The sequence below is a fragment of the Meles meles genome, chromosome 5 (assembly GCF_922984935.1).
Source record: "Meles meles chromosome 5, mMelMel3.1 paternal haplotype, whole genome shotgun sequence".
NCBI lineage: Eukaryota > Metazoa > Chordata > Mammalia > Carnivora > Mustelidae > Meles > Meles meles.
The window spans coordinates 7,927,665-7,941,454 of NC_060070.1; the positions used below are offsets into that span (position 1 = coordinate 7,927,665).

A 13,790-nucleotide genomic window follows, 5' to 3' on the forward strand; every position below is an offset into this window, starting at 1 on the left:
TTTATGGCTTTGCTGAGGAGTCTAGTCTGTCACCTGCCAAGGATGGGCGTCACAGCAGCCCTTTGCCCCTATGTTTCAGTCAATGGAAAGTTGTTGATGGCAGGCAAACCCATTGTTGTAAGGGATATGAGCTTTTACCTTCTCCTTATCTGATTGCTTCCTGTAAGTAATTCATAGTGAATTTCAATATCCTTTCTTCTTGGAAACTACACTCATTTTTGCCTCTTACCTGGTGCCCTCTTGCTCACAGCATGAAGATCTGGTGTCTTGAAATGGATCATGTCAATAAGTCAAATCCAGGGTGCAGGTATTTGTAAAATGTGGTAGTAAGTGGCAGTCAGGACCACCTCTGGGTTCCTGGGATTGGAGTCAAGGGTCATGACCTTGGCCACTTTTTAAGAACTCGCTCTACTCTATCAGCATTTCTGGTGGATGAGGGGAGGCAGAGGAAGGGACACCCCAGTATCAGGGTCTGACTCCTCCTTAACTGGCTACCTGACACTGAGGAAGTTCCTATTCTGCTCTGATCCCCAATGTCCTTGACTGTGAAAAAGGAGCATTCATATCAGCACCCAGGGATGTCCTTCAGATTACAGGAGAGAAGTCACATGAACACAGCACCTCAAAGACGGTGTGGAGCAGAACACGTGCTCCAGAGATGGAGCTCCCTCTTCCACCCTCTTCCATGCCATGCTCGCGGCCACGGGCAGTGGTGCTCACTAAGTCCACTCTGGTTTCCATCATCAGTTCCCTGGGGTCAGAGAAGAGGCTGGAGGTGGAGGTCGTGGTGCTAAGACCAAAGCCACAGCTGGCCATGTTGACTCCTAGGAGAAACCACAGACCACCTCAATCTCTTCATGTCAGCCACTGCAATGGTACAGACCTCTATCATGTGATCAAAGAGGAGGGAGTCCTGGTTCTGGTCATCCTGGAGGGGACAACTACGTCCAACAGGTAGAGATTGTACAGGGATGGGCACCAGTGTTATCTAAGATGGAACTTTCCCATTAACTAGAAATGTTGGGACAATGAAGCTTGGCAGCCTCCAGGATCAAATGGCTGTGTGTGTTGAAGATCTTATTGAGGGATCCATACATTTGACAGAGGTTGGTCTAGGTGGTAACTGGTTGCAGGTAAAAGTTGCAGGTTAGCAACTTTTAATGCAATATTGTGTTGCATGGGGTTCTGAGATTCCTTTAAGATGATTTTAAGAGACATTTAGGAGATAAACATGATTCGAAGTTAACAAAAGAATGACCAAAACACTTAAAAGAGAGACGAGATGGCCACAGGGATCATAAAAAAAGCTCTAACCTATTCCTGAGAATCTAGAGAGAGCAGGCTTTACCTGGGGCTCTTGATGTCCATGCCCATTGGTATTCCTGGCTTGGCAGCGTCTCCAGCACCCAGTCGGTTTACGGGAAGCAGAAAGAAAACCCAGGGAGGAAAGTCACCACCGTGTCTTTGGGCCAGAGGTCCATAGCCAGTCCGCCTTCTTTCTACTGCTGCATCTCTTACCACTGGTTCATGAACAGTATCCAGGGATTTTTGTTGTGCTCAGTGGGAAGAATAAAGAAAAGTGCACCTACTCCATTTTCCCTGGAAGCAAAAGTTAAACATGTACTTTTCTTGTTTAACCTTGTCTCATCTTTTTGCTGGTTGGTACTATTTCGTTATCTTCCCTTTATTCTATCAATGATTTTTTAATTTTTATTTGAAAACTATCTCTGCATCTAGGGAGTTCCTCGGGCATGAAGAGGAATGCGTTTCAGATTCATGGCCACATGAAGCCATGAGCCTCATCTTGCATAAATGCCTCCCAGCACCTGCAACGGCCACAGAATGAGCCACAGCTTTCCAGAAGTCTGGTGTTTCCCAAAGATGAGATCCCTATTCTCTGCAGCCTACCCCTGGCCTTGGATAGTCACGATACAACCAGAAATGTTATCCATTCTTGTTGGTTTTGTTCTGTTTTCTACTGAATAGTCAGTGGATATAATTGCCGATGAGCTTTGTTATTATATCTTTTGTGCCAGAAATATACTCCCCCAAACCCCTGGGTCTACAGAGTTTAAACTATTCACTTAGCCAGTGGCAAACTGGGGCCAGCAGAGGTAGTGATCCTCCTGGCCTGACGCCACTCAGCTAAACTCCCTTGTGAGCCAACGAAGGTGCAACAGAGGTTGACAGGAGCCCAACAGGCACCTGCTTCTTGCTTTTTCAAGAAAACCAAGACTCTCAAAGCTGCAGCAAGGAAGAGGATCCTCAGGAGCCACTTTTTAGACCCAGGCTGTCATACCCACTGACTGTTCAACAGAAGAAAAGGAAGAAAGAAAACTGGATTAAATTTCTGGTATTTTATTTGAAGATCTATTAACAGGCCACCTTCTCTATGTGGCAGCTTCCCGCTATAGTAAGGATCCTTTTGCACACCAGGAAAGATGGGCTGTTTGTCTTGTGTTTGGATGCACCCAACCCCATTCTAAACCACGGGCAGAAATATCTAGGACCAAAGAAGAATGAAGATACTCTGGCCAGCTTTCGCGCTTGACCTGCACGTGCAGTGAACATTTTCTTCTTTCCTCACCAGCGGGTCAGGGAAGGACACCTCAGGGTTTCAAAGCAAGAATGCCAGATCAGCATTCTTTAAAATCGTTTAAAAAGCAGAATTATAAAATCTGGGGGGAAAAATCAAAACAGGCAGCCACAGCATGGGATCCCCAGTGTACTCGCTGTTGTTTATAGAATGAGGCCCGGGGTAGAATTTGCAAACCACTTTGCAGACAAGAACTCTGACCCAAGACCATGATTCACATTGTACTAGACAAATGCGTGTGCATTCTCTGTAGCACCTTGAGAGAAGTTTGGCTGTGTGGGAGAGATATGAATATATTAATTTCCTGGACACTGAGTTGACTAGGGAAAGATTAACAGGTCTGCAATACGTGAGGGCTCTCTGATTTCTCCCCGCGTGATACAGAGGAGGGATTGTTTGTGGTGCTGGTATGAGGTAACACAAATTTGCCGAGAGTGATGTTACAACGAACACAACATCTGGCCCTGTTGCTTGCTCAGGGCGTTTCGGGAGAGGAGAAGGACACACTTCCCCCGGAGGAGGGCATGGTTGGAAATTAGCCTGAGCAAGGAAAGGTCTGGATCAAAGGCTGGTCACTTTCTAAAGTCAACTCCCTCCCACCATTTGACTCTCGTGCTGAGCTGGCTGCAGCCTGGATCAGGACACTCGCAGCAGCCCAGGGAAAGGCATCAGGGCTTCTCCTGCCTGCAGTAATAATGCCAACTGTGGATGACATTCTAGAGCACATTGGGGAATTTAACTTCTTCCAGAAACAGACATTTTTCCTCTTAGCTCTACTCTCTGCAGCGTTCACCCCCATCTACGTGGGTATCGTCTTCCTGGGCTTCACCCCGGATCACCGCTGTCTGAGCCCCGGGGTGGCCGAGCTGAGCCGGCGATGCGGCTGGAGCCTGGCAGAGGAGCTGAACTACACGGTGCCCGGCCCGGGGGCCGCTGGCGAGAACTTCGCCCAGCAGTGCTGCGGCTACGAGGTGGACTGGAACCAGAGCGGCCTCAGCTGCGTGGACCCGCTGGCCGGCCTGGCCGCCAATAGGAGTCACCTGCCGCTGGGGCCCTGTCGGCACGGCTGGGTATACGACACGCCCGGCTCGTCCATCGTGACCGAGGTAAGCGGAGCAAGCTTTGCATTAAGAAAAAGCCAACAGAGTAGCTTTTCTTAAAGAAGAGGCCAGTAGGGCCTGGTTCTTACAATGTCTGGACACGCTCTTTGGACTCAGAGGATCTTATAAAATCCTAGTTTCCAACAAAAACATGCAGCCTCTTATTTGCCTGGCATATAGGTGAGGTAGTTAAATTTCATCAAATTCTGACAATAATAATTCCAGAGCATGCAAGTTTCAGGGGTAAGAAACAAGCAAAAGCAAGCAGAATTCCTGGAAATAATTCCAGGGAAAGGAAAATTGTCAAGCCTCCTCTTTTGTTTCTGGAAGCCCTCCATTCTGGCAGCTGTACAACAGATGGACAGGTGAGTGCTCATGGAACTCACCTGAACGTTGCCTCACTGAGACAGGATATGTTCTTCCCTTGATGACTGTTTTGCTCTCTTTGATTTGCTCAAAACGTTTGCATAAAACCATCCAGGGCTGGAGCTTTGGCTAAGGCACTAATTCCTTTATTAAAACTCCAGTTGACATTAGCATCTCATTATGAAGTCTCATTTTAATAAATATAGAGAAAACAACCCAAAAAACGGAGGCCTGCTTTTATTGGAGACAAAGCAAAATGGGAGGGTACAATTATTCTAAAGATCCAGAGAAAGCCAGCTGCCTGGCTTAATTTAAAAGGAGCGCTTGGATAATGAGAAGACATCCTGTTGGAACAGACTTTTAGGCAGAGGAGCTTCTCTTCAGGGGTCCAACAGTTACATGAAACCACAGGCCTGGGTCAGAGATATAACACTGTACAATTTTAAGAGGCTATACAGCAGGGCTTAATCTCATCCCTTCGTGCAGAGAGGAGGAAGCTGAGGCCCCGAACAGAAAAAACTTCTGTCCAAGGCCACCGAGTGCGAGCTAGCAGTTTGCTCTAGAAACCGGATCCCCCCACTTCCGGCCCAGCACCTGTTCTCCCATTGCCTCTTGTTCCGAATGAGAGCGAATGTAAGGGCCTGAGAAGACGCTTCTGCTTCCCCTGCCATTAAAGAGACAGCAAAGAGAAGCTGAACAGCCCAGCTTCCTTGGGGCAGTATCTATATCCTCTTTACACCCCCACTTGCTTCTGGGTATTAAAGTTAGAAAGGGAAGGTGCGGGGCGCCTGGGTAGCTCAGTCGGTTAAGCCTCTGCCTTCGGCTCAGGTCAGGATCCTGGGGTCCTGGGAGGGAGCTTGCTTCGGGCTCCCTGCTCAGTGGGGAGCCTGCTTGTCCCTCTGCCCCTCCCTCCTTCTCTCTCTCAAATAAATAAATAAAGTCTTTTTTAAAATAAAGGGAAAGTGGAGTATTCACCTGGTTTCAGCTGATTTAGCCAACAGAATTTGGCTTAAGGACGCACGTCCAGAGGGAATGCTAGATAAATTGTGGGACAAATCTTCAGATTTGTCTGAAGAAAATTCATATATGCAAGAGAAGAGTTCTTGGCTTTCTGCCATGCCATGCAGCAGGAATATTCAGTGAGTTCCCCGGGGCTGAGTTGTGTCTAACAGGACTTTGTTTTCTCTGCTGACCCGGGAAACCTTTCACCCCTCTGCAGTTTAACCTAGTGTGTGCCAATTCCTGGATGCTGGACCTGTTTCAGTCGGCTGTGAATGTAGGATTTTTTATCGGTTCAGTGGGTATCGGCTACCTCGCAGACAGGTAGGTACCCTGTGAATGTGGTGGAATTTTGAGTAGTCCTCTGGTCCGGGAAGCACTTGGATTCACCTGCCCCTGCTTGAATAGTATCCTTTCCCCAAGCACAAAGACCGCAGTTTCCTGGCCTCGTGTCAGTCATCTTGACAATTTGCAATTTCTTTTCCTGCTTCCATCAGCACAACCAATGCGAATATTTTCTAATTCCCTGGGGCCATAGAGGACCATTCCTGTCTTCGGCAGCAGTTTTTCCTTCCTAGGGTCAGAAGGGAAAGTCATCAACGACTTGATCCTTTTTGTGAATCCCAGTTCATTGGCCTCAGCATCATCGCCCCCATCTGTGAGCCTGTGGGGTCCCTGAGCTCTCTGTCCTCTGCCTGCTGCTTCTATACCCAGAGCCAGTATAGACTCTCCCTGTGGGTGTCTCTGCCCGGCCCTTGGCATTGCAGGAGTCCTGAACTGGGGCCCGGGCTCCAGATGTCATTATAGGTGTGGAACCCAGACATGATCTGGTAAAAGGGAAACTGGGTCCATCTGCACTGACAGATGTAAATATCCACGCCCACAACGTCAGTGTCCCTGAAGAAAGATGAGGAAAGACCTCTCCGTGCAGAACACATAGCAAATGGTCCTCTTAGGTGGTCTGTGTCTTCAGGGAGCTGGTTTTCAGTGAGTCGTGTGAGTCCTTTTCTGCCTTTATGTCTTACTTATCCGTCACTTTGCAACCCCGGCTCCACTGTGCTGAAAGTTCCTTATAACAGGCATCTTTACCGGGTTGATGGCTAATTAGATATTTTGAGGAAAAGGAAAAAGAACAGAAAAATTTGCTTTGTAGTTGATACTTTAGCACTCATAATACTATTTATTGGGTGTTGTCCATGTGCCAGGCACCATGCTCAACTGTTTGGACAGTATCATTTTCTTTAAGAACCCGTCACCCAGGAGTTCATGATATGGAACTATTATATAATATATATATTATTATATATTCTATATTATTATTATACATTCTGTATTATAATTATATATAATATATTAATATATTATATTATGTTTATTATAATTATATAATTAATATGTTATAATTATAAATAATATGTATTATATTATATAATATAATTATAAATAATATAATTAAATAATATAATTAATTATATTATATATATTAATTAAATAATATAATTAAATATTACATATTTATATATAAAAATATGATTAATATAATTAAATAATTATTTAATCAAATAATTATTTAATTATTTAATTATATTATTTATATGATTAAATAATTATTTAATTATCTAATTATATTATTTATAATTATATATGATATATGATATATATTATATATAATATATAATTTATATATATAATTATAAAATATATAAATATAAAAATAATATATATTATATTATATTATATATAATTGTATATTATTATATATTATATATAATATATTATATTATAATTATTACAATTATATAATTAATATATTATCATTATAAATAGTATAATTAGATAATTATATAATATATTATATAATATATATTAGTCTAATTTGTTTAATAAATTTATGTTTATTACAAGATAAATTTTCATTTATTGCAAAATATAAATATATATTTAATTCTGAAATAAATGGCAAATACACTTTATGCTTCTTGCTCTCCCCAACTATATCTGTGATGCAAATAAACCCAAACCTATGAGCATTATATTAAACATAAATCAAATATTTTCTTTGACTGCACTGGAGGAAAACTTGCAAATGAGTTGAAGATTAATAACAATAGCTTAATCTATCCTCTCCCAGGAGCATCTGCAGTTTCACAACCTGCCCACCTCACCACCCCACCACTACCTCCGTGGCAGCAGGAGGCCGTTGAGGCCACTGGGCCACAGGGCAGCTCCATCCTTCACATACTTCATGACACTTCTTTACTCCTTTAACTCTCTGCTCAGCCTTCCTTCAAGGGTTCTTCCTGGGACTTTGTGTGGAAGGCTTGTGAGGTAAAGGGGAAGGTCATTGGGTTTTATTTTTATTGCCCCACAAGTGAGGTCTGTGGTTTGGAGATGACTCTGTAAGTTAGGAGAGCTCTGCGGTGTCTGTCTGGCCCGCTGGCTCCTCACCCCCTCTCCTCTCCTTCGTTCCTGCAAGGCGGAGATACTAACACTCAGCTGCCAGGATGGAAGTGAGCAAATAGGTGACTGAGCCTCATGGCTGGTTAAATAAATGAGTTAATTATTCTCATCCCACTCAAGGAGTAGGAGACCGGTTATAATTCCCCACTGACAGTGCACTCCTGATTTATAAACCTCAGTCAATTATCCACCCTCTTGGATGACCTCATTATTTTGTTCCTATTGTTGAAATATCCTATGCGAAGCTGATGACTCATTATCCTTCCCCAAAAAACGATATCCAAAACTCCATTTCTTTTTCTTAAATTGTCTGAAGTTTGGATGGTTGTTGCCTCTTCTTTTCTCTTCTGCTCGGGTATGCATGTAAGAGTGGGCAACAAGACAACAGCCAGAGGGAGAAAAAGAAAGATCAAGTTATCTTTTGCATACTTAATGTCTATTTCTGGACAATATTCAGATTTTCTTATTAACATATAATGTATTATTAGCCCCAGGGATACAGGTTTGTGAATCGCCAGGTTTACACACTTCACAACACTCACCATAGCACATACCTTCCCCAAAGTTCATAACCCTACCTCCCTTCAATATTCAGATTTTATACAAGGGTGTAAGAATCTCATGGAAGCTCATTTTATGTTACAGATTAAACTAATATTAAACAAAATCGATTGTCTTTTATGATGTTTTCAAAACATATGAACAGTGATTAAGGTAGTTTTAAGGAGAAAACCAGAAGGATATTATGAAAAGGTTGTAAATAAGGATACTGAGGTTTACACCATGTCAACTTTCTGAAGGCCAGTTTGTAAATAGACTGAAGGAAGAAAGAATGGGAATGTCGTAGAGAATTTAAAAATAAACCTTTTATAATATATTTCATTGATGTCATCATTCCAACCTCCTAAGGAATTTTTTGTAGTATCACCTGACACAAGATAATTTCTCTCAATTCCAAATGTGTTACTCCACTGATCAGTAATTATATGTTCTGTATTTAGTGGCATACCTGTAAAAGTTTAATGCCTGGCCTCCTGAGGGATAAAGCCCTGATGTATAGCACTTGCTGATTTCCATGGTGTACATACTCCCACCGTGGTAATTTCTAGCTACAAAATTGAGGTCGCTGAACACAGACTTGGTTAGAAATATGCACCATTTTATAGTATTTCCACTGTACAGATACAATAGACAGAGGTAAATAATCTCATGAGCATAGATAATGTTCAAACATGGTAAAATAATTAGGAAGCAATGTTTTTGCATATGTATTACATATGTTTTTAATATAATTTACTTAAGTGCATGATAGAATTTTTAACAATGATTCTGTTTAACAATTAGCTGTCAAGTTTTCTGAAAGCCTAATAATCAGCTCTCAAGAGACAGCACCCACTATCTATATTTCATGATGGAACTAGATCAGCGCATACTCAGAGTCCCAGAGGGTCATCATCAAACTTACCCAACTGTATGAAATCTTCTAAAATAAGCTCTCCACCACCAACTATGTGCCAGGCACTGTACTAGGCATCCTGATGTGTTCTATGTCATTTAGGATCCTAAGAGCCTTTTATTTTTTATTTATTTACTTACTTTTAATTTAATTTTTTTCAGTGTTCTAAGATTCATTGTTTTTGCTCCATTAACAGCCTTTTAAAAATGATATTCTTATCCCCAATTTGCAGATGAGGAAATTCAGTGAAATGAAAGTGGTTCTTCCCTATTTTCATGTGCATATAAACCACTCAGATCTTGTTAGAACTCAGATTCTGATCCAGTGGGTCTAGAATGAGTCCAAGCCTGTGTTTAGCCACTCCCCGGTGACGCTGATAAGCCCTGGGCCACGCTGAGTAGCAAGTAGCTAACAGACTTACGAAGTCAACAGTACCGGAATCCACCCCTCTCCCCTGTTTTATCTCTTTGTTTTTCATTTAATCACTTATGTGGTTCTGCTATGGGGAGAAGAAGTCTCAAAATGCAATCCTAGATCTCCAACTCTTCTTCCAGCCATTCCATATTTTTGTAATAACATTATGTCCTTATTTGGAACATGTCCCCCACTGAAGTTATTTTGCATCATAGATTTGATTTTCTGAAGGTTTCCATGCTCTGAGTTTGCAATGGTAAATATACTCTCTTATCAGCCACCTACAGGAGCATGACGAGTACTGTATACCCAAGTCAACTTTGGAAGCTAGAGAGCTAGCTCCTGAGCAAATGTTTATAAACTCCTAAAGGGTAACGGAAGGGGTCTGGTGGGAGAAGATGAGAAGAAAGGCTAAAATACTTTGTTGAAATGTGACTTGGGAAGACTGAATTGAAGGCCAAGGAGGCAGGGGTGCCTGCGTGACTCAATCGGTTAAGCTCTAACTCTTGGTTTCAACTCAGGTCATGATCTCAGGGTTGTGAGATTGAGACCCACGTTGGGCTCTATGCTCAGTGCAGAGTCTGCTTGTGTTTCTCCCTCTGCTCCTCTCTCTGCTTGCTCTCTCTCTCTCTCTCTTTCTTAAAAAAAAAAAAAAGGCCAAGGAGGCAGATATTTATAGTAAGGAACCATAAACAGAATTAAGAAATGAATGGCCCAGGGGAGATGAACCATGAGAGACTATGGACTCTGAAAAACAACCAGAGGGTTATGAAGGGGCGGCGGGAGGGGGTGGGGTGGGGTGGGAGGTTGAGGAACCAGGTGGTGGGTAATAGGGAGGGCACGTACTGCATGGAGCACTGGGTGTGATGCCAAAACAATGAACACTGTTATGCTGTAAATAAGCAAATAAAAATAAATAAATTAATTTAAAAAAAAAAAGAAATGAATGGCCAAAACAGGGTCTTAAAAGTTTATCAGTTTACATTAATTACTCATGAGACTACATGATCTCTAAATTTCAGTTTTGAAACGTCCACATCCCAAATAATTGTTAATGATATTGTGGATTATATTCACATAGTCAGTTAATATTGAACAGGTCACTAGAACAAAGCTGCCTCCAAGCAGAGCAACTAGTAAAAAATGTTCATCCACCATCAAATGTGCAAAGCAAATGACATAAAGCATGACTCTTCAGTTTGAAGTAGATAAGCAAGGATTAAATAAAACACTGCTTTCTATGAAGACTCTTTAAAATATCCATTAATGGCCAATTAGGCCAGTTGGAACAAAACGAGGTGGACATGATGACGATATGAACAAGTTGTCCCAAGTCAAGTTCAGAGACCCTGCCTTACAGATAGAAGGCAGGAAATGGGGGAGACCAAGTGTCTAGTTCTTTACATGTAGTATCTCACTTAATCCTCTTGTCAGCTGAGTCAGATAGGTCTTTACCAGATGAGGAAATGAAATGTTGAGTAACCGGCTGACATCACAGTAAGTAGTAAAGCCAAGATTCAACCAGATCTCTAAGTTTTCCCCTTCTCTATGTCCTGGTACACTCTCCAGGTCCCTCAGCTGATGATACCCAAGTCCCTCTGACTGAAGGTGTGGTGGAAGCTACCTGCTGGGTACCTCATTACAAAGACCCCCACCTCCCACCTCACAGTTGACTCCAGAGACCTTTTCCATGGAGACGGGCAAATACCACAAAGTCCAAAAGCAGTGTTGAAAATGGATGGGGGATTACATTAACCACTGAATTTTCTTTTTCCTCAAGTAAAAACTTCTCTTGGGTGGGCAGTTGGTTGAGACTGTTAGTGCAAAGGCCCAGCTGCTATGATGATGGAAGACCCAGACGGACCCTTAGGGCATTCAGCACTGGGTGGCCTGGAATAATCACCCCCTGCCTGAATACCCTCCACAGTGTGGGACTGAGAAGTTTCCTGAGCCCTGGGGTGAATGGGGCTCATTGTGGATAGAATTTTCACAGAGTGCCCTGGGAAAAGTGTTGAAGCGAACTGACCTGAAGTCAGTGATTCTCTTGGTGGGCACCAATCCGAGCCTCCTGAGTTTGCGTAATTCAGAGCTAACCTCCCCTTAAGATTTCCATAGCTTCCATGCCATTTTCTACAATCTTCACGAATCTAATCTAATTCTGTGTTCTCTCTTTCTCTCCCTTGCAGGTTTGGCCGCAAGCTCTGCCTCTTGGTCACGATCCTCATAAATGCTGCATCTGGAGTTCTCATGGCCGTTTCCCCAAACTATACCTGGGTGTTAATTTTCCGCTTGATCCAAGGGCTGGTCAGCAAGGCAGGCTGGTTAATAGGCTACATCCTGAGTAAGACTTGCTTGTGGCTGGGGCTGTGGGAACAAAGCCACATTGCTGCCAAAATGCTCAGGAGACGGGAGGGGGCTGTGCCAAAAACTGGACCCTGTCTCAAGAAAATGTTGAGAGATTTTTTTTTTCTGTATCAGAGGATTTCTAAAATCTTTTCAGTCAACTCATTCTGCATTCGTCCTCTAAAGAAAGCAATGAAGGCAGAAATGAGGGTAAAGGTCATACCACCCAGAATCTAATATAACTTCTTAGGAAAAGGTTTTCTGTACCCTGGGGTGTACACAGAGAGAAAATCTAGCCTACTATGCCTGCACATAAAGAAAATTCCGTAGTGAGAGCTATGTCAGATTTACAAGGGACTTTATTGCTTTGCATAAACGGATTCTAGGAAGTCATTCTTACCTCAAACTATATACACCGTAAGGGAGAATATGAGCACTGTGGGAAATCTTGAGTTCCCCAGCCACTTGTCTGTCCAGGAACCACTTACTGTAGCCAGAGTTATGCTGGAGCTCCATGGAGTATAGGAGAACATTTGAATCCTAACAGCATAGCATCTTTAAAGCCATATCAAGGAAAATTAGCATCCTAATTAGATCTTGGGAATGAACTCTATCTTTCCCTTGGTAACATTCAAATAGCATCCATATGAAAGGAAATGGATGCTTTGAAATTGAAATCATCACCATCATAAAGGCTTCATTATCCATGAGAACCAGAATATGTGTGCTTAAAATTGTACCTGGTAAAGGTAATCCAGGGAACTCTGTGAGATGCAGAAGGAGGGTGCTGGAGGCTATTATGAGCTGTCCTGGTAGGCATCTAATCTACATGAGGGCAGCAAAGAAATTAATGTACAGTTATTCAATCAATAATTTGATTTTTAGAACACATGATGTGTGGAAATCTGTATAAATTAATTGTATAAATTTCAGCCTTCTGCCCATTAATTTCCCCTCCAGTCCTTCTGAATGTCCTTGAGGTACAACTTGCTGCTTGACCTTCTGCCCCACAACCCTCAGACCCTCACCGTGACCCCAACCACTTCAAGATATTTCTACTTACTGAGCTCTTACAGACTTTTGTTTAACTCTGTTTTAAATACATTTTGATCATTTGCAGTATTATATAGAAATATTTTTCAGGTGCATTTCCATATGATTTATAAATAGTTGAAGTCGTTGACATGATCACTGCACGTTTAAACCCAAAGGTCTGTGGCTCATGGAATACCTGGAATTTAAATTCTAATATGTCTGTGATACAGAAATGACTATCCCCTAAATCCATGTACTGCAGACTTCACACATCTGTCAAGGTGTAGTCATGGAATGGGAGAAAGCTGATTATTTTACTACCTGCAGTGGGGTGCTGATAACTGGCTTTTGGAAAATAAAAACCCTGGTTTTTGGTGTTGTCTGATTTCTAAATTGTAAATACTCCCACCATAACCCACTTTAAGATACGAATGGGCTTAATAACAAACTTGCAAAATTCCTAGAAATTTAAAAATCAGTTCTTGCAAGCCAGTACTAGCTAACCAATCAATATGGAAACCCACTAAACCCACCACCAGGTTTCCAAGCCATTTACACACATGATCACGATTGCCCAGAGAATATTTAACTCATATAAGAAAATGAGTTATATTGAAATGTTCACCTACATTAAAACCACCTACAGTCTCAAGTCAATGTTGGATCCCTTTATTCAGGTCTTAAACTACCATTGTCTTCTTACTCTAGATCAAAATTTTGCAAATAAAAACAACTGGATTACGTTTTTTAAAAAGTCAAAGACAATTCAAAAAAAATAAAAACAATTTTGGATTGCTTCAGAAAATTTTTTTGCACATATCCAAAATCCCGTTGCATTTGCCCTTGAAATGATTCTATAAATCAAACATTTTGCTCACACGGGCAGTCCTCTCACCCCACCCAATGTGGAATTACAAGATCTTATATTAATTGATGTGACAGCAATAATAGAACCCAAAGAATGTTTAAATTTTTTGGAAAGTTGTTTTAAAAAATTCCAGAATTTGGTCTCTTTTTTGAG

General features: G+C 41.9%; 1 protein-coding gene across 2 annotated transcripts in view; it reads left to right on the forward strand.

Annotated features, from left to right (window-relative positions):
- The first annotated feature begins 2,996 nt into the window (after positions 1 to 2,996).
- The window catches only part of SLC22A2 (solute carrier family 22 member 2), a 34,107-nt gene continuing 23,313 nt past the window's right edge, over positions 2,997 to 13,790 (forward strand). For both annotated transcript variants that reach the window (XM_046004112.1, XM_046004113.1), the window contains exons 1-3: positions 2,997 to 3,702; positions 5,282 to 5,385; positions 11,578 to 11,732. In XM_046004112.1, the coding sequence (XP_045860068.1) occupies positions 3,292 to 3,702; positions 5,282 to 5,385; positions 11,578 to 11,732 (670 nt within the window). In that variant the 5' untranslated portion in view covers positions 2,997 to 3,291. The remainder of the gene's footprint in view (positions 3,703 to 5,281; positions 5,386 to 11,577; positions 11,733 to 13,790) is intronic.